Below are 26,157 nucleotides of genomic sequence, written 5' to 3'. Positions count from 1 at the left end.
ATGTAATAACCTATTGACGTGCCAAATCAGCTTAACACCTTGCTTAATTGCCTGGAAAAATTATTTAAAATTTAAGTCTATAATGCCATTTCAATAGAATGGCAATTCTCTTGAATACAATTAGTTCGAAAGGCTTATGAACTGTGGGGAGTGCAGCTAGTAATAAATTGAGTGAAGTACTTACTACTGAAAGGCAATTTGAATAGGTTCCGGCTATCGATCAGTCATAAAACAAAAGAACAACACAAAACGATTTCAAATTTTATGAACAAAAGCCATGGACAAAGTTATTTCCTCTCTTTTATTTTTTTTTTATTGTAGCTACAAATTTGTTGTTTTTTTTTCTGCATAATTTACAGTTGAATAGTCAGAAAAGTGGGCACAAAACGAGCTCAAGAGCTAAACTTCTACAACTTCAGCTGTAACTTTAACTTCAATCAGGGCATCTGTGGCAAACATTTAACGACGCATAAAATTTATAAATATCGCCGAGGAATGAGAGAGTGCAGGGAGTGAAGAAGAAAGGTTTATACTTAGGGAAATGGAGGGAAGGCGTAAGGGAATGAGGCGCTTGAAGGCGCTTCTAAAAAAGAACAAATAAAAATGCCGGAATAATTTAGCATAATTATTGAAAATTGAGATTTTTATGTATTGTATATAATTTGAATACAACTCAACAACTTCAATCGTTCAAAATTGTTTCAAACACAGTTTTAGTTCAGCCTGTATTTTGTCGATAATAAATTACTTTTATTTGACTTACAATTTAATGAAATGAATTAAATAATCAATGAGTATCTACATAATAGCAATATTTTTTCACTTTATATATTTTTATAATATTCTAGTGATAAATTTTGTCCATATATGTATAAAGTAGCTTTATCCGCTTTGAAAGGGCAACAACCCTTCGAACACCTGAGAAAAGTTCTTTTCCGATTTTGCTGACATCATTTTGAAATAACAATGTAAATTAACTAACTGCAGAAGTTGTTGCAGTTCGGTGTTTTGCATTTTTAAACAATCGAATTGAGCGGCAAATGAATGAGCAAGTAAAAGAATTGATTTTATGCTCCTATTGCTGCCACAGCAACTGCCACGGCCGGAAGATGTCAGAGCCGGAAACATTCCAGCTCACATACACACACACACACACCCAACACACACCGCCGACACACTCACATTGGCAACAGTTTGGCACGCACTGCGAAACACGGTGCCTAAGGCTGCTCGGGAAAAGCGGAGAAGTGCGAGTACAAGTTTTGAAATTGGGCCGCCATATCTGACAGGATGACAGCTGTGAAAGCTGCGTGCTAGTTCAACAGTGCAATAGGCACGACAATATGACAGCACGACGTCGACGACGAAGTCCGAGATTTCTCCAGCCTCCTAAGCTGGCGACAGTTGGCCAAAACAAAGCAGCATTAAAAAGCCATCATCCTGTCGCATTGGCGATGCCAACAGCTTACAGGAAACTGCCAAATGGCATAACTGAAAACTGAATGCACTAACCACAAGAGTTAGCATTGGTAGCTCTTCGAACGTGGCCGACTTTCAAATACCCATACTCAATTGATATAAGAATAAAGTGAATTGTCATCAGCGAAATAAGCTACATATAAGATTTAAATCAAGGAAATTATAGTATTTTTTATTAAATATTAAATTTTATATTTATTAATTAAATGGAAATAAAGTATTCTTCCATTTTCACAACAAAATAACTAGACCGTAGGCCTGTTATTCGGAAGCACGTTACAAAGCTCCTAATGGAATTTTGTTAGCCACATTGTAGAACTAAATGTCTGCAATATTATAAAAAGCTGACTGACAACTTGACTGTAGCTGCAACTTTTCACGAGTTAGGGACAATGAACTTTAGCATTTAAAAACAAGTGAAAAAGCTTTTGTTGAGTGTGCTTAATGGACAAATAAAAACACTTATGAATGCGACAGTTAAAGTACGGTTTTCATATTTCGACCAAATAAACCAAAATGAAGAACATTTGCTTTATACTTATAAATTTACATATTAAAGGAAAGTAAAGGCAGACACGTATCATGGGGATCAGGGGCATGCATCTGAATGTTATTTAAGAATTAATTTTGTATGCCAAAAAGCTGCTGGTGCAGTTTTTTTGGTTTAACGTAATGATATATAAATATCGGCAGCTAGTTTTTTTATTTGATGATGTAATTTAAGAATAATAATGATTTTATTTAAAATGTGTAACGGGTATCTCAAAGTCAAGTCAAGACAGTTGAGTATCAACTGTAGATTTCTTGTTTTTATTTAATTCAGATTACTTTGAAGTTTGGACAAACTTAATAATTATTATGTGTACGACATACACCGAGTTATATTTCTAACCCAAGATACTAGATGTATTTATATTAGTATAATATTTATACTTTATAGACACGATGCTGTCTTCTTTAGTCTGTTTCAAATACACTGACGCAATATTAATAGTTTATTATAAATCGTGTGGTTGATAGTATCCAAATCTAAGTCGTAACTCTTCGTACACAAGCATCAAGATAATTGTATTGGGCACCATGCGACAAATAGTAGCAGTAAATCCGCGAAATAGTCCTCGAAATCCAAAACGCATAAGATGTATCTTCTTCTGCTTTTTTGTGCTCAAATAGTTCGATGTGGCGACCATTTTCAATGTCTTTAGGATCTCAATGGGCTGCACTAAAGGAGCACAGATAATGCCCGCCGAGAGCGAACTAATCAGATGCAGAAGTTTACTATCCTCGTCCAGCTTCAAATAGCGCAAATACAAAATTTTGCTCTGCGGTTGCCAGATTATAAATTAGATTAGATTCATATGTGTGAATGATGGAATGCTAACCTGGTCGTAAACTGCAATTTGGCCAACGGTGGCAAGAGCGGAACGGGTGCAAGCATACATGCCACCCGTGTACAGAGCCCTGATGCCCTCTTCACGGCAAACTTTGTAGAAGCCATGAAAGACATGCTTGTAATTTCGTTGAATCTTCGGACTTAGCATACGATCAATCTGCATTCGCGTGTTGATCATTTCGCTGGGAATGCCAACTATACCGGCAATGGTACCCGCTACGGTCGCCACAAATATCTTGTGCAGAAAATTAAACTCATCGACGTATTCCTTGCCTTTATGGTACAAATGAAATCGCAATAACCCATAAGAGCATTGCCGGAACACCTGAGCACTTAGACCATCGTATAATGAGATGAATCCTGCCAAGAAGATGCATAATTTTCAAGAGACAGATACTTTTGTATATTGCTAATGCTAGACTTACCATTATGTCGTATCGCTCGTCGTGCCGTTTGAAATGTGGTTCTGTCCTTCTTAAGGATCATCATATGCGTTTCGAGCACATCGAAGGGCGTGACAAAAAAATATGCAATTGATCCAGCAACACCGCCACTCCACCAACGTGGATGCAGTCTATGCAATTAAACCGAAAATTATTAAAAACAATTGTAGTATTAGTATTTAATAATAAGGAAAGCTTCAGTCGAGTGTGCTCGACTTGGAGTTACCCGCCATCCATTGTCAACAAAAGTCAAACACTTCAAAATCAGTATTTTTGTTAAAATATACCAAATTAATACTTGAAAAAATACTGAAATATGCCAATAGCATATTTAGTATATCAACTACTTCATTTAATATATACCATAAAATGTAATATATACCAGATTGTCAAAAATTAAGACGCGACAATAAAGTATATCAATATTTGGTATGTTGACTACTACTTTCGTAATATACCATAAAATACAATATATACCAGATTATCAAAAAAAAATGAATATACCAATAGCTATATTTGGTATATCGACTATATACCATATACCATAAAATGCGTTATATACCTTAAAATGTATTATATACCAGATTGTCAAAACTAAAGAAATTAAGACGCGACAGCTGTAACCGTTATACTTCATATCAACTCATTTCTACTAAGATTTCGATATTATCACGACTAATTTGTACAATTTATAAAAATTTTAATAATTTTTGTATGTTCACAAATTATCACTCTGCTCTGTGGCATAGTCTCGAAGATCTAGAAGTTCATATGAACAGGTCGACAAGGCAATATCGTCTTGACTATTGACGCTGATCATGAATATATATGACTTTTGGGGCTGAATATGCCTCCTTCTGACATACATTCACATTACATACACTTGCTGTTGGTACAGTTACTATTCTACTTTATGGGTAGCGGGTATTGAAACTCACGTATTCGCCTGATTCGAGGCATGATAATTGAGATCTTGTTGCGCCAGCTTGCTCTTGAAGATTTTCGTAAATGTATAATGGGTATATACTCTATATTTATATCGCCCAGCTGTGGGCGATGTTTTTGAAGCAGCTAAGTCGGGCCTTCGAAGTTTTCGGCTCAGCTTCCGGCCATTAGCAGAATGCTCTCAAATGCGTTTCTCTCTAGTTGCTATCGCTGCAGTCTTGGACCAACTTTGAACTTAAGACTCATTGAGCGCTCTCTGCCAGATTACGTGGCAGTTTTTCCATCAGGTGCTCCAAAACCTCAAAATGCAGTTTCATAGTTTATTTCGGAATTGCCACGATTTGAATTTAAAGAAATATTATTACAAATGGATCTCTGCCAATCGAAAAATATGAACATCGGAATGGTCTGCACTAGAATTTATACATATTTTTACAATTTATTTTGTTGTGTTGACAAATAAATGCCTGGCTGGAGTTGGAGTCTCATTTATTTCTTACTAGCATTTTGCAATGCATATTATGCCATGGTTGAACAATATTAGCACACTTCTAGATTCCAGTTGCCGGCACACAATCAATCAGTCTCTCAATCAATCAATTTAAAAGTTTTTCCTTCAAGTTCGTTTTACGCTTCCTTATTTCAATTTCAATAGTATAAAATAAAGAAGAACCGAGTTAAAATTAGCCGAAGATCAAATGCGCTTCTGCATAAAGAAAAACAAATCAGTAAAGTATAAATAATTACTATATTAATCTTTGTAATTACGCGCTACAATTTCACTCAGTATTTTAAGAAATATTTGTGATTTAAAAATGCTGAAAATAAATCATTGCAGCGCATTGAATAAAAAAATGTAAATCGAAAGATAGTCAAATGCATAAGCAGTTAAATTTCCGCGTGCTTAAATTTATTCACATTTTGTTTCGTGGGCGAATTCACTGTTGCATTGTCTGTGTTTTTGTATTTGTGTTTGCATTTGTGTTATTTATTTTATTATTATTGAATTCAATTTTCTTACTGTCTGGCACTCGCATAGTTTTTCAATTTGCCAGTAATGTGAAATAATATATCACGTATGCCAACCAGCAAATACATCGCATCTCTCTGTCTCTATCAATCGTTCTGCCTCTTTCGTACACTGCTGCTGTCCCACTTCTGTAAATTTACTTTTGAAAATTTAATGTTCTGTGTTTGCTTTGAAACTTTACCGAGAGCTAACACATCAATTTGATATGCATGTGTATCGAGTACCAACTATTTTTTTTACACACATTTTTCTTTTGAAACACATTGACAATGTTATTACTGCTATGCGACCTTACATCGGACAGAGATAGATAGAGAGAGAACAAGAGAGAGAGAGAGAGAGAGAGAGAGAGAGAGAGAGAGAGAGCAGTGAAAGAGTAGAAGCATGTCTGCGCTTGTTTGCAAGCTTCTTAGGTTATTAGAAAAGTTTGCAGCTCTCTGAAAGGTTGTTTTGCTAAGGCATTTTAGTTTCCAACAACTGAATGAGAATGCAATTCAAAAGAAATATATAATAATTTTACAGTTTACTATATAAAAAAATAACGTTCGCATTCTACAACAATAATGTTGCATATTATCAATAAACAGCTTAAGTCATAATTACAATTGTAAACGAAACAAACAACTTCTTGATACATAAATGCATAATTATCTACAATAATTGTAATAATATATCAACAGGAAAAGATCTATGAGATGCTATATTATATACAGTATGTCAAGAAACTCTTTACACACTGAAAAAATATATATAATATATTTATTATTATATTATTTATCAATATTTTAGTTTGCCCCAAAAAGGGATGAAACTTTATTTGAGACAGATTAAAATTACTATAACAAACGTAAATATTTACTGTATTAATGATCAATTAAAAATGTCAATAATTTTAAAGTAATAGAATTTAATAAAATACATGCCAAGTTTAATATTGCGTATTAATAAACGTAATTTAAAGATTTATAGCTTATTCAAATCAATTGTTGACACAGCTGAATTTCCACCTTCACTTTTCTTCTGATGGCTAAGATAATCGACCTATTATTAGAATATGCAGAGCGCATGCAACAGTCTGTCTGAGCCAGCCAAATAGACTGCCAGCCTATGATATGTTGAGCTTGCTACGTTGCGCCTTTCGGGCCAACTTTCTTGGCCACGTGCAGCAACAACAATGAGTGCGGCTGGAAAGCAAGCCATAAACGGCTGGCTGGCTTGCAACGGCTGCTGTCGATGCCGTCGCTGTAACCACATGTAATGCAGCGCCAAGTCGACAAACTTGCCAAAAACACAACCAGTAAAAAGAGGCAACAACCAACAACCAGCAACAGCAACGACAACAACTTGGGGGCACAGAAGTTCTTACAACTTTTTCTTGCATACTTTTTCTGCCGTTTGCTGTGTATGTGTGTGTGTTGGCCAATTTTTTATGTGTGTTGTGTGCGTGTGTGTGTTGAACTTTTTGGCAAATGTTTGGTCAAAATATCAAGAGCACACATTGAACAACTGCAGACAGGCGTAACAGGGATCAAGTATACGACAGGTGTGTGACTTGGGGCCACAGGTGCAAAACTCGCTACAAAACTGTCACGAAAAAGTCATTTAAAAGCGGCGTGAAAAGCTGTCGGAAAAGTGCTTGAAAATTGCATTTGATTATAATGCAACTTGGCATTTGGCCAACAAAAGGCAACAAAAAATAAAAAATAAACAGCAAACCAAAACAACAATACGGAAATGCTGTTGGCGAACATATGCTGTAGAAATAACAATAATAATAAAAATAACAGCAATAATCGTAATAATAATAATAAACGTAATAGCAAAACAAGTACCAACATAAACAACAACTCTAAACAACGCTGCTGTTGCTGCTGCTTGCTCCATTGCGCAAAGACCGTCACACCGAAGCTGCGATACACTAACAACTAGCGTAACATCAATATACAACTTACCCTACAAACTTTAGATTATGTTCCTTACATTATTTTTTATCACTAAGCACACTAGAAAAGATTAATATTTTTACTTTTCTCTAAGGATTAAATTTTGTTAATATCCCTTACTACAAAATTACTTCGAATTATTTAAAATCAGGCAGAGTAAAAGGGTATTTACTGACTGCAACGTGGCGTATGCGCAATTAACATGCACAGCCCCATTACAGTTTTTGGCCCATAAAAGAGTTGACGAAGGGGTTGAGCACCCTCTGACGAGAAGTCAACTCAACTCAGCTCGACTTCGTCTAGAACTACTTGTTTTAAGTTTTGTTGGGTTATTTAAAGTTCACGACGACGCCATCGCGTTATTAATAAATGCCTTTCGCAGCCTTTCTCTGGGGCGACTAGCGGTATGCAACTCTTGATTAGTGCAGCGCCTAAGTTATGACCAAGCGGTGCTGTTGCTGTTGTGTTTTGCTGTGTTGTTCTGTTGCTGCTGCTGTTGTGTGTTCTGCCTGACTGCAAATTGCTGCAAGCACCGCTGAGCACAAAGTTTTCGCGCGTTATCGTCAAAACTTTAATGGAACTATGTCGTGCAGTGTAACGCAGACACACACACTCACTCAGCGACTGATTCATTTCCCGGTCGGGGAGTTTCTGTTGGTAAGCTCTACAATTGGGCGGCAAACTTTCTTGTGGTGCAACTCGATTTTTGGTGTCTTGATTGGCTCGTCGAGCAGCTTGCTAAATAGTTAAGATTTCTTGAATATTTATATATAATTGGAATTTAAATAGGCTTGGTTTGGTTCAAGGTGTAAATGGCGAAATAAATGAGAAACTTAGCTTGAGCCCAAACGAAAAACTTGAAGTATCAAGTGAATATCGTTTATAATTAAGTTCTAACACTATGCTCCATTATTTAAGAATCCTTCATATTTGCTCCAGTTTTCTCTTATACACTTTGCTAACCACAATTTGCTCTATTAATCATTATTTTTTTGTACTTAGTGCAGCATGCGAAATTATGTTGCACTCTTTACATTTCAATCAATTCCTTATCTATTTCTGAGCTTTTCAAATATAAATAACATTTTATTTATTTTAAAATGTATTTGATATTTTTATGTAAAATATAATTATAGATTTCTTTGAGCAAAACTACTGGCCTCCTTAAATAAAATGAGTTCAACTTCCTTCAATCATTTCCAGTCAACACCTTTAACAAAGCGAAGTCTGGGCATCCAATAATAAGTTTACAAGTTTATAATGCGGCAGATTTCAGACTCAGTTGTACACAGTGTATATTTGAACATGTATAAACATAAGCCAAATAAACAGTCATTATCTCGTAAAGTTGCATAAACTGCCATTAAGCGGCCATAAATCGGCAGGGCAGCTAGGACAAGGCCAGACAAGTCTGGGATGAAGGCAACCAAGGCAGCGCCTGAAAGTAGACTACAAAAATGTGGAAAAGAGAAGAGAACCGAAGCGAAGCGAAGCGAAGAGAAAGAAAAAAAAAAACGCGTTGGCTATGCAAACATTAATTATTATTCTTCTTATTTACAGAATGCAGCGGCTGGCAAACACAGTAATTAAGTTGCATATCAAAAGCAGCGGCAAAAAGTTGCTAAATGTCTGTAAACAGCACGCAACGGAGTTAAGAAAAAATCGAAAGAAAAAATCCCGCAAACTATGCAAAACAGCTGTGCAGGCAAACAGTGATAAAAATGCAGGAAATATGCGATTGGTGGATACCCAGTAAGTTCATTTGCAATATCAATATGTGGTCACTTATGTTTATATTAATTTAGAATCTAAATTTTAGATATTCATGAAATACTTACTAAATTGATAAGTTATACTGTCAACTACTTTCGTTTGATCATATTACTTTTCTTCTATAATTATATATAGATATTTCTACTTTAACAGCGTACAGGCTACTCCTAATCCTTACAAAAACTGTGTGCTAAACTTGTTTTTTCATATCGCATTCAACTAGCACATACCTCGGTCTAACTTTTATGGAAACTCGTAAAAAAGACGCGCTGAAGTGCCAGGCTATGCGCGCTCATTTTTATAGTTACAGGGTATGGCTACGGTTTAATGTGCTTGTAAGTATGTGTGCAACTATTTAACACACATTAAGCGCAGTAAGGTGAAATCCGAGTGTAGAGCTAGATTTGAAATACCTCAGATAATTGCCAGCAGTTGGAAGATGTGGACAACATTGTGGCCAAGTCAATAATACAGTTGTATTTACTGGCAGCACAGCAAGTAGCAGTAGATAACTACGAGGCAGCATCATCATCATGAACGTAGAATGCTGGCCATCAATCGAACAGCAATGCCATGACATTTGATGACATGATTGTGGTATCTGATCCCTCGGGTGCCATCATCGCCATAGGGTGCCATAAAGCCTGAAATGTCCAAAGCTTCAAATATCAAATTGCGGCCAATATGGGCCACACACACACACACACACACACACAAACACACATCATTGAGGCCTTCAAGCCGCTGCCAAGTTCGTTGAAATTACGATTTTGGCCAGGATTGCAGATGCTTATTGCATTTTGGTCACAGTCAACAAAACTTTTACCGCTACTAGCTAAATCATTGATGCGATCCGCTAACCAAAGCATACATTTTTGTACCATCATAGAAAAAAAAATATCCATCGAACCTGCGACATTTGTGTTTCAAATCAAATTGAATCTGTTATTATTATTGAAGAAACATTTTTATCGAATATTCACTTGACTGTTTTGTACTTCCTTAGTACCTTAGTCTACTATCGAAATTTATGCGAACGTGCAATCTAGACAGCTTGCTGCACATAATACTCGATCTCATTTAAGCCATTTTATATAAACCGGTTGGAGTTTTATCGTGTAACACTTGCAACAGATCTGCACTTTTTGCCGTTTGCAGTTGCCACATCACATACGTGTACACTCCCTACACACTCAGACACATTACCATCCACACCCTTGCAACATTGTCTCACATACACACACACACACATACACACACACAGAGTTACGGCTCTTTGTAGCTGCGCTGCATATCGCATTGCCAGCAGTTAAATTGATTGACATTTATCCGTTTTTTGTGTGTCGTCCAAAACGAACTGCCAAGTGTGGTAGGGACTGGGCGCTGGCCACGCCCACCTGAGCATGACTGGGTATATCAATGGACTGCCCTGGTTCCTGGTGTCTGGTAGCGAATCCTTAGCCATGTCTGTCGGTCCTGGCTGGCTGGCTACACTTGACACAGTGTTTGCACTTTACGCTGATTTAATCTTTTCGTTGCCCCAGGCCGAGTGTCTGTCGTTGGCTCTGCGTTTTATTCGGGGTGTGCTCGCTTTTATATCCTGGGGTTTGCGATTGTGTCCCCCATCTCCGTCGACATCGCCATCGTCATCGTCTGCCGCTAAGGCTTTGCTCGCAATGTTACGTGGCGTCAACTTTGGCGCGTGATAAAGAGCAGAAAAGTACAAAAAAAATGAAAAAAAAAAAAAAATAGAAGAGATTACCGCTTGCAGTCGTCGAGTCTCAGTCTCAGTTAATAGTGTCAGTGGAGTAATAACAGGGCAAAAGGAGAGAAAAGACTAACTGAAAAAAAGAGAATCGAATTTGATGCATTTATGATAATGTCAAGGGATTTTTGCTGATGCCAGCTGCATTCAATTTCGATTATGACAAACAAACTCGAAGCGTTATTTGCAAATTACGATTGCAAACTGTCACTTAGTTGAGCAGTCTTCAATGTGAAACATTGTGCACTCTCCCCGCAATGCATAGCTGCGTTTAAGGATGATTTTTTGTAACGTTAGTCTATCTTAATCGAGGCGAAACATGCATGAGAAGTGACTCCATTGAATGGCTTTTGTCCTTCCCTATATACAGGGTCCAAGTAATTCCATTTCTATGGTTGAGCAAACGTTATCTGAATGCTATCAATAAAATATGAGCTTAAAATGCTTGCGGTAACAAAGAGCCAAAGAGCACAAAACGCATTTTATGTGCATTTCAAAAACAATAAACCAAAACAAAAGGCCAAATACTACATACACAATGGCACAATGGCTACGGGGTGCAGTACTTGCATGGCATCCCCCTCATAAAAAAACCCCCGCCACAAGGGGCGAACGATCCATTGTTTGGCTGTGAAACTTTGGAGTCAACTTCAGTCGCCACCAATCAGGCGCTGACCAGCGGAATGTATTACATATTCTGGCTGATAACATGGTCGAGGGCCTAATTAATGGCTGTGGCCATGGTTCAACCATTGCCGCTGCCACGCCCACTGATAATAATCCACTTAAATTGCGGGTCGCAATGAAAATAGCGAGGCCAACAGCGGCCAGCCTAAAAGGATTTTCTGCAGCGCACAAAAGTATGCAACACATTTGTGTCATGCGCCCCAACAATTCCAGCCGGACCAAAAGCCCAGCAAACTAAGTACCCAGCAAACTATTGTTGAATATGCACTAATTGTCCGTATTTTATTCTCGATATACCCGATGATATTTTCGTGTATGCACAGGGTATAAGTGGCAGCTGCAACTAGCGGTTGCTTTCACAGCCAATTTGCAAACTTATTGGCCGTCAAGTGAGTGCATTTTGGCTTAGTTCTGTGGATTCACTAGGTCTCTACTTGGTACGCTTTATTTACTCGTACAAATGACACAATTGACCGCCAAACAAGCCACAAAACTTTGGCCAATTAACTCTGACTGCGATGTACGCCAAAGTTTCTACATAAATTTCGCAAATTATTATAAATATTGTTGTGGCTAAGTTTCTGCTCAAAAAGTTTCAGATATATGAGTCTAAGCCAGCCAACATTATAAAAAAAATCCTAATTCTATAGCCGACATCAAGTGACAAAGAATAAACTCTCCATAAATTCGTTGGCTTTTGTGCATTACTTTTCCTGAATTAAAGTTTTTCGTGCTCATTGTTATAATTTATAGCCAGCATTTTAGCTAAGAATTTGTACTGCTTTACATATTTTCACAATTCTAATAAAAAACTTAAACAAAAAATCAACATTATAGCATGGCATACAAGATTGTGAATTACTGATTACTTATGAGAGTAGATACCGCTACAACAAATATTGTACAAAAAACACGACGATGAAGCATAATATTGACGATTTAATATATATAATTATAGAGCTCTGTCCCTCCTCGACGATTCTCATGCTATTGACCTAATAAGTGGCTTGGAATTTTAGCAATTTTAAATACTAACCATGAAAGCATAACATATTGCACTTAGTGTCGAAATTCGGTTATTTTGTTCAGCCAAGAAAGCTTTAATAATACTGACAGAAAGCTTGGCATTGCAGCTTTTTTTCCATACGAACCAAACAAACAAAATATAAAAAGCTCTCAAATAATGATATGAAGATCTTCATACAATCAGCTGTATTTCATTTTAAAGGGCATTAAGTGCAATCATATTTGATTAGTTTCGGTTGAGAGCTTCAACAACGAACAACATTTGAAGTTCAGGCAACGATAAGTTAAATTGCAATGTTCCGTCGACCAATGAAATTAGTGCAATGCGTCGCATATTCTACCAGATGGCGATCAACTGCAGCAGCAGTGAAAATCGATGCTGGAGACAGCTCATATATGCAACAATTGAAGGCAGATTGGCAGACCGCCAAATCTTATAATGATCTGCCGGGTCCATCACGGTGGCGACTGTTTCGTGGTTTCCTGAAGGGCGGAGAATTTACGAATTTGGACATGCGAGAATTGATGTTCCTGCTGAGAAACCAATATGGTGATACCTTTTTACTGCCCGGTGTCTTTGGCATGCCCGACAATGTAGTGACCTTCAATGTGGAGAACTTTGAGAAGACCTATCGCACCGAAGGCCAATGGCCAGAGCGTCCAGGCGCGGATGTCGTCGTCCACTATCGAAACAATCGTCCCGATGGCTTCTTTAAAGATTGCATTGGGTTGTTTTCCAGGTAAGTGTCGCAGATCTCCATTATCCACTCTCAGTGAGTAATATATTCTATTCTTTTACACAGAGGCGAGAACTGGGGACAACTGCGTTCCAAGGCGAATCCCGTGCTGATGCAGCATCGCAATGCAGCATTATATTTGCAGCCCATGCAGCGTGTGAATCAACAGTTCATCCAACGCATACGTGACATTCGCGATGAACAGAGCCAGGAGGTACCGGGTAATTTCCTCAGGGATATCAATCATCTGACTTTCGAGTCCATCGCCGTTGTAGCCTTAGATCGTGAGCTTGGGCTTCTAAGACATGCAGATCAGGCGCCCTTGGCCCAAAAGCTCTTCAACAATCTGCAGAAATTCATGCAAGGTTTCTACGAGCTTACTATTATGCCATCCGTCTACAAGTATGTTCCGACGCCAAAATACAAGCGTTTCAGTAATGCCATGGATGAAATCTTTGATGTGTGTTCGCACTACGTCAACGAGGCCATTAAGCGCATCGAGCAGAAGCCTGCAAATGCCACTGGTACGCAAAGTGTTCTGGAGCAGCTGTTGCGCGTAGATCGTAAGTTTGCCACCGTAATGAGCATGGATATGTTAATGGGAGGTGTGGATACAACAAGCTCGGCATTGTCCGGCATTATGCTGAATCTGGCAAAGAATCCTGAGAAGCAAGCCAAGTTGCGCGAAGAAATTGTGGCTAAATTGCCGCATCCCACAGACGAGTTCAAGTTCAATGACATGAAGTCATTGCCATATCTGCGTGCTATCATCAAGGAATCAATGCGCATTTATCCAGTTGTCTTTGGCAATTTACGCTCGACGGGTGCAGACATTGTACTAGATGGTTATCGCATACCAAAGGGAACACGTGTCCTGATGAACTCCAATCTACTGCTAGACGACGAACGGTATTATCCTCGAGCCAAAGAATTCTTGCCGGAACGCTGGCTACGTGAGCAGTCCAACGAGAATGAAAAACTGGTTGTTGACAATCCAAGTCCATTTGTATATTTGCCGTTCGGTTTCGGGCCAAGGATGTGTGTGGGCAAACGCATTGTGGATATGGAAATGGAGATTACGGTGTCCAATCTGGTTAGAAATTTTAATATTGAGTACAATTATCCCACTGAGAATGCATTCCGGATTACTTTTATCAATTCACCTGTCATTCCGCTTAAATTCAAATTTACCGATATTAAATATTAAATTTCGTCTATTGCAACTTCAAGCAAACCAAATTACTGAATAACAATTATTGACATTTCGATAAGTGTAATTTAAAATGATTGCGATATGAAATGTCTGAATTTTAATATATCGATATGTCTGCCTCAAATAAAAACATCTGACCAAAAGAACACGAACATCATCAATCCTACATCGAAATGGCGATATTTGTATTTATCGATATATGTACCTCAAAAGAAAACAGCTGAGTGGACAAACACAAAAGTGATTCATACACTTTAGGAAAAAACGCAGTAAAATTGATAAAGAAAGAACCGAGCTAATTTCTTTAGCCGTGCCAAACATTATTTGTCATTTCAAATCGTAGTAAAAAGCTTCAAACTGGGTAACGACATGTCTACATCTTCAATGGAGAGTGAGTATTCGACGATGACGCCATTTCGGAGACGCCCACCAATACAATAATAGATTCTTGCAATAAATACGCTACTTACAAGCACAACTCATTTATCCATTTATTCAATAGAGCATCTTTTTAACCTAAAGTTTGCTGTAAAGGAGCTGGAGCGCAACTCGAAAAAATGCGAAAAAGAAGAGAAGCTGGAGAAGGCCAAGGCCAAGAAGGCCATACAAAAGGGCAATATGGATGTGGCACGCATTCATGCCGAGAATGCCATACGTCAAAAGAATCAGGCTGTCAATTACCTACGAATGAGTGCTCGTGTTGATGCCGTCGCAAGTCGTGTGCAGTCTGCGCTAACTACACGCAAGGTTACGGGCTCCATGGCTGGTGTGGTTAAGGCTATGGATGCGGCCATGAAGGGCATGAATCTAGAGAAAATCTCATCGCTCATGGAGAAATTCGAATCGCAGTTCGAGGACTTGGATGTGCAGAGCTCGGTAATGGAAGGTACCATGTCAGACACGGTGACCACATCCGTGCCGCAAGGCGATGTCGACAATCTCTTGCAGCAGGTCGCCGACGAGGCTGGTCTAGAGCTTAACATGGAGCTGCCCAGTGGTGTGCAGAGCACGACCATTGGTGCTTCCACACAAGTGTCGCAGGAGCAGGACGAGTTGACACAGCGTCTGGCACGTCTGCGTCAGGCCGAATAGGTGTAAAGATGCAGCTACAAATTATACTCTTACACAACATCTCCATCTAAGATACCCAATGCCGTTGAATTTCTTTGTTTTAGCTTTATATAAGTAAATTCTAAAAAAATAAAATACATGTAATTAAACTACAGCGAAAATAATGTGATCAAGTGAACAATTGTTGTTGTGGCATCACAGTTCTTGCATTCACATCTGTTGATTGCTTCTTTACGCGTTGTTTTCTGGGCTTGCGCCCCAACATTTGCTGTGCTTCACTTTCGTGAGTTCCATCTGCATTTGGTTGTTTGTTCTTTGGCTTCGGTCCGCGGCGTTTTTGTTCGGGTTTGCCTTTGGGTTGAGGTGGCACCATTGGCACTGACCTCCAATTGTCACCATGCTTGTCTAGCCGTCTCTTTAACAACTCCACATCGTATGTTCTTCGTCGCAGTATTTTCTTTATGCCATTTACTCTACCATTAATCAACGGGATTTATTTAGCGTGTGGACTCCAAATGTTTTTAATTTAAAATTCAAACATACATACCTCATCACACTTCGTTCATTTTCCGCCTGTATTTGTTGGCATCTATTGTACATTTTCTCCACCAGCAACTTATATTGTTGTGTTTTTTTTAGAAGCGTCATCTCAATTCAAGTTTTAGGAAAGAAAAACTGAATATTTGGTAAAATCTAGTAAACATTTATGTAGTTAGTGTGACCGCCCATGAGTTGCGTAAAAATACCAAATACTCAATGCATCGCAGTCGGGCGAAACTATAGCAATGGATTTTTTCGCAAACGGCCACTAATCTCACTGTCAACATCAACCGGCTGGACTTTTATTGAGAAATACAAATCAACCAAACAAAAAGCCGAGCCACAAGGCCATTAAATTAACTATCAATAATAAATGTAAGATGGCGAATTCGAATCAAATGCAACCATTGGGAACGACAACAACATCAGCAGCGACAGCAGCTCAAGTGCCGATAACAGCCGCAGCGATTACAAGCAATTTCCAGGAGTTAATTAAGGAACCCAAAGGACTTGACGAGGCAGCCAATTATTTGTATCAAACGCTTGTGGACGATGCGGTGGCCGGCATATTCATCGAGACACATCATTTGCGCAAAACAAACAATTTGACGGCGCTCGATGGGGTCGGCGAGGAGAATGCGGAATCAACGTATAGAATCTGCGAGATGCCAAATTTGGATATCTTTGGCATATCGACGGCAAAGAAACCAATGGACTGCACCTGCCCAAATTGTGATAGATTAGTGGCTGCGGCCAGATTTGCACCGCATCTGGAGAAATGTATGGGCATGGGACGCAACTCATCGCGCATTGCCAGCCGACGATTGGCCACCAAGGAGGGCACCAGCGCCAGTTCCAGCTCATCATCAACGTATTTACAATCGGGGAATGCAGGTGGCACGGATGACGAAGACGATGTAGACTGGTCATCCGATAAGCGTAAAAAAAAATCCACACAAAACTCTCGCAACAATGGTTCGAAAAAAAACAATGGAAAAACATTCTAAATTTTCAAATAAATGTCACTAATATTGTATGTGACTCTTCTTTCTTTATTTATTGATTAATCTGCACGTGAACACTTATGAAGTTAACTTTAAACTTTTACTGCTCATTCGCATCAAGGGCGTAAACCTTAACGTAGTCAATTTCCATATATGGTTTTGTCCAGGTATTTTGAGTTTCATTCTTCATAATCGTCTCTACAAATTTAGTGGCCGCATTGGGTTGATCATTCTTAAATTCTTTCTGTTCCGGAAGAATGTAATTATCTGGAAAATTTAAACCGCCACCTGCAGTCAGTCCCAATGCAATTACTCTCTGAAAGCGGAGAGTTATATTAAATCATGTTTCTTGATTAGCGTAGATTAAATCTTGGAGATTATAAGAGATGGAGAAATCAAACTTTGGTGCAAAACAATAGTTAAGAGTTAGATAACTATACAAGATATGGAAAAGATCTGGATACTTGGTTGACCTCCTTCTTACCTCTTTTGTGCTGAGCTCCTTCAAAATGTCCTCATTTGTTATAGATCCGAAAGTGATGCCATCAATTTTAAATATTATTTTGTCCCTACGCCAAATAATTGTATAGTTGTGAAAGTCATAAGCCAAAGGGGTTGCATGCTTATTTCTGAAAGAGTGCCTGAACTCGATTATTTCGTCCGATTGATCTATTAGGAAGGCGCTGCCAAAGAGTGTTTCCGCGCCAATTTCATTGTTATTATTATCCTGCAGTTTGAGATTCCCCCGAGCATACATACGGATATGTGAACCGAGGTCAATGTTCATATTTTCACGGTCCTGAAGCATTATATCTGAATCGAATAAGTCATATTATATTAATAGCTTGATAATACGAATATAAATAAAAGTTACAAATGTTTATATGTATGTTCATGTTTATACATATGATAGGCATGGAGATTATCAAGAGTATCCTTATGTTTAGCATGCACTTAAAATTTGCGTAAAATTGTAACAAAGCATCTGTAGTTCCGTCAAATCTCTCTTTCTCTCTCTCTCTCATACGGACTGTTTCAGTACCAGTGGTGTCATATCCGCTTTTTTCCCGTCAGATTTGGATTTTTTTGAAGTGTGATTGCGGGAAAAATATGAAAACAGCGGGCAGCGGGAATTCTGGCTTTTTGACCAAAGTTAAGAACCTTTTTCTTTAGTTTACTTTTACTCAAATTTTAGTGATGTTTAAATTGAATTTAACAGCTGAAATGTTAAAAATATATTTCTATCGACAAAATATCGATATTTACTTGTATCAAATAACTTCCCTCAAAAGTTTGCACCTAAATTGTAGCGATTTGCATAACTAACATTGTGAAATTCGCTTGCGCTAAAACAAATTGACGATGCCAAAGGAAGTATACAAAGCTACGAATGGTTTTGGAATTTTGTTTTCTGTTTTATTTTCTTATCTGATAATTGCAAACCAAAAAATGAAATGAATGAATTAATTTACATATGTATATATTTTATCTTAAAACAGAACAAGTTCCTAAAATCAATCTTAGCTCTAAATATAGTGCTCATCCAAAGCCTTAAGAATAACGTTTTCAGTTTATGTTTTTTTCACTGTAAAGATGGTCGCACGTGACATCTGTCAGAGAATTACCAATTATATTTTATATTACGTATTGAACTGAGGGTTTATAAATGAAAAACATATACCACATTGCTTTATAAAAATATGCTTTTTTCCTAACTTTTTTCTCTGGTATTCCGCTTTTTTTAGCTTGTTGTTTTCGCTGATCCAGCTTTTTTTGCTTAGAAAAAAATGATTAATTATGAATAGTAATTTTTCATAGCTCGGACAGCAAAGGTCGAAACATAGATAGACTTTTACTTTTGTTAATAATAGTATTGCACTGTGGGTGTGTATGTATTTCATGCCAGGAATGTCGAATATGCTTGAAGACTGTTTAACTTTCTAATTTGTACTTACATGGCATTAACCAGTCACCAAGTGCAAATCGAGCACGGATTTCAACGCGACCATATTTAAATTTAAACGGATAGCTGTAAACCTTTGCCGAAAATATACTTGGTATTAGATTGGGAACTCTTAGGAAAAATGGTCCGCATTCTTTATCTTTGTCGCTTTGTACCATGCTCGTGCAGTCCAACAAGTGTAACATTTGTTGAGTTATGTTATTCCACTTAGCTTTCAATAATAAATTGCCATTTTTAAGCTCACATGTTTCCCTGTCATTCGTATAGACTACTAACTCTTGGAAGGGAACCGCCGAATACCATAGAGTCCGCACTTCATTTTGCCATTGAGACATACTCTCATTGAAGTATTCTTCAAATATGAGCTGTCCTCTACGGTATGTACATTTATAATTTACGTATGTTTCCGATAAATTAAATTCGTTCTCCGGGACAGTATGTTGCAGTGTACAATTGCCATCGACACCAATCTTATAATCTAGACTTTCTCGAATAACTTGATCTTTGGTTTCGAACACACCTAATAGTCGAATCAGATCGTTTTCTTTCAGCTCATTGATTACATTTTGAGTATAGGTTAGGACTCCAGTGCTATTATTATTATTAACCATATATTTGAAGCCAGCGGTACATTGGTCGCTGAACTCAACAGCTAAGAATACCGATTTCAGAGCACTGTCATCTGAGGAAAATTGACTTGAGTTCAAAAGGTAACGATTAAAAACCACACTACTTACTAGGAATTTTAACCGTTATCTCATTGCCTTTTTTTGTAACCTCCACACGTTCTTTGATTATTTCAAAAGCTCCAATCGATTGAAGCAAATAAATCATAAAAATGAACAAACTTCGCTTCGCCATTTTCACGGAACTAAAGGTTATCAAAAAGGTTATCTAGCTATATTTTTATTCTTAACACATATGCTAACCACTATACAACGATGCTGAAGCTTCAGAAGACAAGAGAATAGAGCTGCAAAAACAACGGAGCCAACATCGATGTATCGATGCTCATGAAAAATTTCAACATCGATAGTGCGATAGTGACATCGATACATCGACTTTTGGGACATCACTTTTTCACAATTGTCCAAAAGAAGCCTTCGATTGCAGATTATTTCTCTGGTGCTGGCGGGTAGGAAAATGGAAAAATTCCTAGCAGACAATAACCTCAAAGGTAATTTGAAATTTAGCATTTCATGCAATTATTAGTATACGCTTTAATATAAACTTATAGAGACTGTGGACACTGTTGTTGTTGCTCCCAAGATGACAATGGCCTATAACCACTCGCTCGTCGATTTCTATGTGTCCCAGCCATATCAGTCGAATCTGAAAGGCTCTTCAGCAAAGCTGGACAGCTAATATCAGAGCGTAGAGCATCGCTAAAGCCAAAACACGTAAACATTCTTATTTTTGACTAAAAATAGAGATTTAATTTGATCTCCTTAAATGAAAATGTAGTTTATAAGAAAAAATGAATTGTTAATTTGTAAGAAACTGAAAAAAAGTGTTCCGTTATATTCATTTTAAGTTGTTTTTAAAATACATTTACTTACTTTTTTCGTTACTTTTTTGTCGTTTTATAAATTCAAAAATTTTGTTTGTTATATCGATGTTGTGTCTGGGAAACATCGATGTTTTTGCAGCTCTTCAAGACAAGCGTTGAAAACAGTCCAAACAGCGAGACCGTATAAGGTCATTATAAGGATTTTTGAAATCGCAATTTAGAAAAAGTATTTTCTGTATTATAGTATTTACTGCAGTTCTTGTCATTAAAATATTTTGCAAATGATATTTCAAATTTCTAAATGTGTTAAATGATATTTTGCCTTAAATAAAATAGTTTGCCCTACTTCATTAACCCAGTAGCGAGAAGGAAGGTGCTCGACACGAAAAAAAATTGTTTGCGAGTAATTGATTTATGTACATACATACAACGTGGGTCTGGAACCAATTTTAATAAACTTTGTAGCAGATTGATCTTTTTATATTTTTTATTCAAAAATCTATTATCTACATGATATTTTAAGAATATTCGACAGCCTTCGAGAAAGCACACAAAAATGTCGGAAAGTATTTTAATGTTTACGGTTACTCTGGTCACATTGCATGATCTCAGTTTTGATTTGGAGCAGGCGCGCGAGTGCGGTCGGTAGCGAAAAGCCGCGCCGTGACAATTGGGTGTCGTCGAACTTGATTACTGATAACCTTTCACATGTACATAATAAGAATAGAAATGAATTACATTGCGTTATGTTTAGCTGTATCGTATCTTGGCTGCCTGGCGGCTGCCTTTGAGGTGGAAAAGGCGAAAATTAGTGTTGCAATTGTTGGAACTGTCGTTACAATTACACTCCCGGGTATGTGATATAATTTAAATGCACCCAAACTTCTGCTTACGGCTTTAACGGTCAAACCGAGAACATACGCAGCTCTTTTATTTCTGTTCTCGTTGTGGCAGTTAAACGAGATTTGCAGTTAGGCGTTTTTAACCATTTCTACAATTGTCTTGCATAGAAAATCCTGATGTGAAGTCCGCGTTCTTTTCTACCGGATTGACGGATGAGTGCGCCGGAGGATACATCTTTCTCCAAAGCCTTAATGAAAGCCAAACCATGAGCTATAAGCATGATCTGAAGCAAAAAATAAATACCAATGATTTATTGCGAATTTCTGCTGTGTTTGAAACACATAATCAAGTGATGTCGCATACCTTTAACTTTGAAATTGATTCTAATGGCCAGGGTGTAAAACAAAATACGTCAGTAGCATCAAACCCTCTTTGCAGTAGCATCAAACCTAGTAGTGAGTGGAGGATTACTCCTCAAAACAAATGCATACCGAGCGAATGGCATTTCGATAATACTGAGCAATGCAGTAAAAAAATAATATTTGAGGAAAAATTTAATGACGATAAACTACCGAATTGGAATATTTCTTCTTATTCAAACCAGTTAAATGAATATGCCGAATATTCAGCGTACGTCCCAGAAAACGTATTCGTTAAGGAAAGGCAATTACATTTAAATGCCACCACCACCTTTCACCTTATGGGCAACCCATTTCATTTAAAAGTGTGTACTGCAATAAAAAAAAACGACAGTGCAATGTGCGGACCTCGAAAATTTAATCCAAATACTATAACGCCTCCTTTTCACACCGCTCAAATTCAAAGTATCGATCAAAAATTAAAGTATGGACGGTACGAGATTTGCGCCAAGGTGGCAAAAGGAGAATTTTTATTTTCATGTAAGTAAACGCAATTAATATATGTACATACATCATATCTTGAGAACTGCATTAATTTCAATTACCAATTTCCACATAATTTAGATTATACAAGTCTACTAATTAACATAATCATTATTCATATAACATTATTATTATTGCATATAACGAAGATAGTATACATATACATATATAACATAAACGTATTATTCAAACTACTCTGCTTACTACTATCCATCTAGATATTATGTTGCATCCAATCGAGAGACATATTTCGGACGACCCGGCAAAAGTTATTCGAATCATGTATGTCCGAGGTAGCTCAGAGATGCGGAGCATCGGTCTAAGTGATATGGCAGGCAGTACAGTTTTTGGTGGCGCCATGTTTATGCCTTTTCCTGGCGAGCTCCATGAGGTAAAGCATGGTATGTCATTAAATACCACTGGTGCACATTACGGCGATGAGTTTCACAATTATACAATGATTTGGCATAAGGACCGCATCATATTTAAAGTCGATGGCACTACATATGGCAAAATAAACGATGAGAGTGTTCTAAAGCAATTGGATGAACCGGCTGTAAGTGGCTTCTCTGACCCAACAATGATTTCATCGATTACAATTAACACAACTCTTTTTAAATACTTTTTTTCAGTACTATTACCTCGTCTTAGGATTGACTGCAGGGGGACGTCATAATTTCCCAGATCGTGAAATCAAACATGGTAGTATATCTAAGTTTAATGATGCAAGTGCGGACAAAGTTGCTATGGACTATGTAGAAGATAACCCATGGACACAACCCAAACTAATTATCGATTCTATACGTGTCTTTACCACACATGCAGACGAAGAATAAAACATTTATTCTGAGGATTGATAACAGTAAACTTTTGCAAATATATCAATAATAAAACTATATTATATTTCTTATTCTAATTGGGAGTTGTTTATGTATTACGTAATCAATTTAGAGGAAGAAGCTTGTTCTTTTTTTTATTTTTTAATGAAGCGGGTCTTTGACAATGAGTAATTGGATTCCACATGCTCTAAAAAATCCATAAAATAAAACCAAAAAAAAAGTTAGCTCGACCAAAATGATTACGAAACCTTTTTTTTATAATTACGTATTCATTGGGGGATTACATAAAAAATTTCTTTTTATTACATGGGGGTGGCAGTCAAAAATCAAGAAAAATCTGATTACCTTATATATGGACAGAACCTTGTATAAATTACAAAATGCTATGCAGACATTCGCTAAATCGCATACACACGAACATAGTCAACTAGCAACTTTGGTTGCTTCCACGATGGCAACCATTTGTCCTGGCTCTGCCAGAAATTCAGTTTCGCCTGGGGATGCTTGTTGAGCCAGGGCTTCTCATAGGTGGCAGTTCTCAATCTATCAACAAAGTCGCCAAATCCGCCAACTGATAAGCCTAGCGAAATATAAAACTGCAAAGCACTGAACGTTTAGATATATTACATATATAAATAATACTTATGGAGTGATTAACAAAAATATAAACATATTTGATTTCTTATTGCATACACACCGATGAAATAAAAAATTCTAAAAAAATCCCCTATGAACGGGTTTATTTTAACTCAAAGGGTATTTTTTTTTCGCTTACCATGCGATCGAATGGCGCCAATGGTGAAGAGCTGCGTCGCCAGCTGGGATTTAAACCGGTATCAACGAAATTAGTCAGCTCACCAAACTCGATGCCGTCAACGGTAAATCGTAAACTCTTGCTGCTCCATTCGAGGCCATACACATGAAAGTCATTGCCAAAATGAACACTACGTCGCAATTGCACCATAAAATCCTCACGCTGCGTTGCCTCGACGGACAATACAGGACCCGCAAACAGAGTGCGCCCATCGATTAGTTTTCCATGGGGCAAACGCAACTGATCATTACCTCGCGCCATGGCGACGCGCAATTGACCTATGATAATCTCAATTATTATTATAGAATGTCATTGATAGATAACAGCAAGACGGGGAGAATGCGACGCACCCGATTCATAGCCAGTTTGGCCATACGATTCCATGTATGGCTCCAGCAGCAGCAGTGGTATAAGCCAATCTCCCCGTGGCAGCTGAGCGCGAATCTCTACACGTCCGTACTTGAATTGAAATGACTCTTTAGTGGTAACACGTGGAGCCACAACCGGTGGCAAAATGATTGGTCCACTCGTGACCAGTACACACTCTTTTTGTCGATTGTGTGTGCCCGTGCAGCGCTCGGACAAATCAAGTTGAGCATGGGTTATGGGCAAATCTGGACGGTAATTGGACCAAAGCGTTGGCTCAATGCTCAACTGTCCGTCACGCACTTGGGCCTTGCCATCGTACAGCACAAACTCGGCATCAATGCTATCCAATGGAGCACGCACCTCGTGTTGCCAGAGACTCTCGTTTAGCTGGTCGAAGTTCTCCTCGAATATCAATTGACCCTTGCAAAGCGGTCTGCCTGATTGTGGTGACATCACTGTCTCGCTCCCCTCGTCACACGGCTCCGATTGTGAGCCTACGCTGCTTGATTGCTCCCTTGTCATATGATCGATTTCAGAGACGACTCTCGCGCAACCCCGTGGCAAATAATTCCCAGGCAATTCGCAAGCATCCAGCGGCTTACCCTGATCCCGATACATGGCAGTGCCGTGCTGCACATTCGTCCACAAAAAAAGCGTGTCATACGCAGCCAGCGTTCCCTTCACGAAATCATATTGCCACCGTCCATTGTGCGGCTCATGAACTTGACCGCTATAGTCACCCTGTTCGAATCCCGTGAAATTGCGATTGCGATTCACATTGAATGCCACACTCTTGACTCCACTCTCATCTGCAAAAGCAATGTATAGAAAAATGATGCGTCGTAGTATTAATTGCGAATCATCAAAGGTTATTTACCCGGTATGGAAACACGAAAGCCTCTGGCCAATGGCTCCACTGTGACAGGAGGCACCTTATAGCAATAAGTACCGATAATACTATTAATCAGTATCAATAGTAGCGGAAGAAGATGCACTTGATACTTCCGTAATCCTAAAGCGGCACTCATTGCTTTAACACTGACAAAGCTTTTGGCATAACAACTACTCTGGACCGGTTTCAGCAAAGTTCTGTGATTTCTGTTGTTGTTGCTGCGTCTCAATCTGATTGCACTTATCAGCAAGGTATCGAGTTATTTATGTTTAATCATCGTTAATTAATTAAATGTACTAACGAAATTACTTTTAATCAATTCAATTTAATCAATTATCAAATAAATTTTGTATGCGCACTTATTCTTTTAACGTTCACTTTTTTAACGGCGTTAGCAGATTTGCGATTAACTTAAGCCGACGCTTATCGAATGTTATCGATTTTCATTTTAATCATTGCTGTATTTTATATTTGCACTCTCTATTTTATATAAAATTTTACCTATAGTATTTCTTTAATTAATTTATTTAATCAAACTTAATATTATATATTTCACTTTAAAAATTTAAAATCAAAAATCGCGTTTTTGTTTGATATTTTTATTCCTTTTAACATATTTCAATTTTTATCTTTCGAATCTAATGATGGCTTTATTAGACTCGATTAGTTTTCTTAAGTTTTTTTTTTTTGATTTCTTCAACTTTTCTGCGTACATACACGGATCGGAAAATTTAAATTTAGCGACAACTACTCGTGCTCTTCCCTCCCTGGTATCATCATAAGCACAAATCGATAATTAACCGCTGCCGACTGCCGATAAGCCAATATGAAAGATGCAAAACATTAACAATTTTTAAAATTATAAATAAAATAAAATAAAAAATTAATTATAGTTCAAAATAGAAAGGAAATTTAATAGTTTTTTTAACACAATTATATATGTAACATATTGCAAACGAAGCAGATCAGATAGCTA

At 37.7% G+C, this 26,157-nt stretch overlaps 8 protein-coding genes across 8 annotated transcripts; 4 read left to right on the top strand and 4 right to left on the bottom strand.

Moving 5' to 3' along the window:
• Positions 1-2,297: 2,297 nt before the first annotated feature.
• LOC117571392 (mitochondrial dicarboxylate carrier) lies at positions 2,298-4,441 on the bottom strand. Its single transcript, XM_034253511.2, has 4 exons — positions 4,254-4,441; positions 3,298-3,446; positions 2,862-3,232; positions 2,298-2,801 (listed from the first exon to the last, which is right to left on the bottom strand). Exons 2-4 carry the CDS (start codon positions 3,359-3,361, stop codon positions 2,478-2,480), a joined length of 759 nt encoding a protein of 252 aa, XP_034109402.1. The 5' UTR covers positions 3,362-3,446; positions 4,254-4,441; the 3' UTR covers positions 2,298-2,477.
• Positions 4,442-12,696: 8,255 nt separating this feature from the next.
• LOC117572618 (probable cytochrome P450 12c1, mitochondrial) lies at positions 12,697-14,444 on the top strand. The gene is made up of 2 exons (XM_034255573.2): positions 12,697-13,224; positions 13,288-14,444. The coding sequence occupies exons 1-2, from the start codon at positions 12,779-12,781 to the stop codon at positions 14,426-14,428; spliced, it is 1,587 nt and encodes a 528-aa protein (XP_034111464.1). The 5' UTR covers positions 12,697-12,778; the 3' UTR covers positions 14,429-14,444.
• Positions 14,445-14,629: 185 nt separating this feature from the next.
• On the top strand, positions 14,630-15,669 carry LOC117572623 (charged multivesicular body protein 1b). Its single transcript, XM_034255579.2, has 2 exons — positions 14,630-14,825; positions 14,937-15,669. Exons 1-2 carry the CDS (start codon positions 14,804-14,806, stop codon positions 15,524-15,526), a joined length of 612 nt encoding a protein of 203 aa, XP_034111470.1. The 5' UTR covers positions 14,630-14,803; the 3' UTR covers positions 15,527-15,669.
• On the bottom strand, positions 15,596-16,202 carry LOC117572624 (uncharacterized). Its single transcript, XM_034255580.2, has 2 exons — positions 16,053-16,202; positions 15,596-15,978 (listed from the first exon to the last, which is right to left on the bottom strand). Exons 1-2 carry the CDS (start codon positions 16,151-16,153, stop codon positions 15,675-15,677), a joined length of 405 nt encoding a protein of 134 aa, XP_034111471.1. The 5' UTR covers positions 16,154-16,202; the 3' UTR covers positions 15,596-15,674.
• LOC117572622 (SAGA-associated factor 11 homolog) lies at positions 16,159-17,081 on the top strand. The gene has a single exon (XM_034255578.2). It carries the CDS (start codon positions 16,426-16,428, stop codon positions 17,050-17,052), a length of 627 nt encoding a protein of 208 aa, XP_034111469.1. The 5' UTR covers positions 16,159-16,425; the 3' UTR covers positions 17,053-17,081.
• On the bottom strand, positions 17,047-19,968 carry LOC117572621 (gram-negative bacteria-binding protein 2-like). Its single transcript, XM_034255577.2, has 4 exons — positions 19,750-19,968; positions 19,005-19,694; positions 17,534-17,862; positions 17,047-17,365 (listed from the first exon to the last, which is right to left on the bottom strand). The coding sequence occupies exons 1-4, from the start codon at positions 19,871-19,873 to the stop codon at positions 17,150-17,152; spliced, it is 1,359 nt and encodes a 452-aa protein (XP_034111468.1). The 5' UTR covers positions 19,874-19,968; the 3' UTR covers positions 17,047-17,149.
• Positions 19,969-21,132: 1,164 nt separating this feature from the next.
• On the top strand, positions 21,133-23,183 carry LOC117572620 (gram-negative bacteria-binding protein 2-like). The gene is made up of 4 exons (XM_034255576.2): positions 21,133-21,375; positions 21,533-22,264; positions 22,486-22,823; positions 22,900-23,183. The coding sequence occupies exons 1-4, from the start codon at positions 21,231-21,233 to the stop codon at positions 23,101-23,103; spliced, it is 1,419 nt and encodes a 472-aa protein (XP_034111467.1). The 5' UTR covers positions 21,133-21,230; the 3' UTR covers positions 23,104-23,183.
• A 239-nt stretch (positions 23,184-23,422) lies between these two features.
• LOC117572619 (gram-negative bacteria-binding protein 1) lies at positions 23,423-25,578 on the bottom strand. Its single transcript, XM_052005675.1, has 4 exons — positions 25,167-25,578; positions 24,271-25,098; positions 23,882-24,198; positions 23,423-23,702 (listed from the first exon to the last, which is right to left on the bottom strand). Exons 1-4 carry the CDS (start codon positions 25,315-25,317, stop codon positions 23,505-23,507), a joined length of 1,494 nt encoding a protein of 497 aa, XP_051861635.1. The 5' UTR covers positions 25,318-25,578; the 3' UTR covers positions 23,423-23,504.
• Between the last annotated feature and the right edge of the window lie 579 nt (positions 25,579-26,157).

The sequence above is a fragment of the Drosophila albomicans genome, chromosome 3, assembly GCF_009650485.2.
Source record: "Drosophila albomicans strain 15112-1751.03 chromosome 3, ASM965048v2, whole genome shotgun sequence".
Lineage (NCBI taxonomy): Eukaryota > Metazoa > Arthropoda > Insecta > Diptera > Drosophilidae > Drosophila > Drosophila albomicans.
Note: the sequence above shows the minus strand (reverse complement) of the source record. Positions and strands in the feature narration are given on the sequence as shown.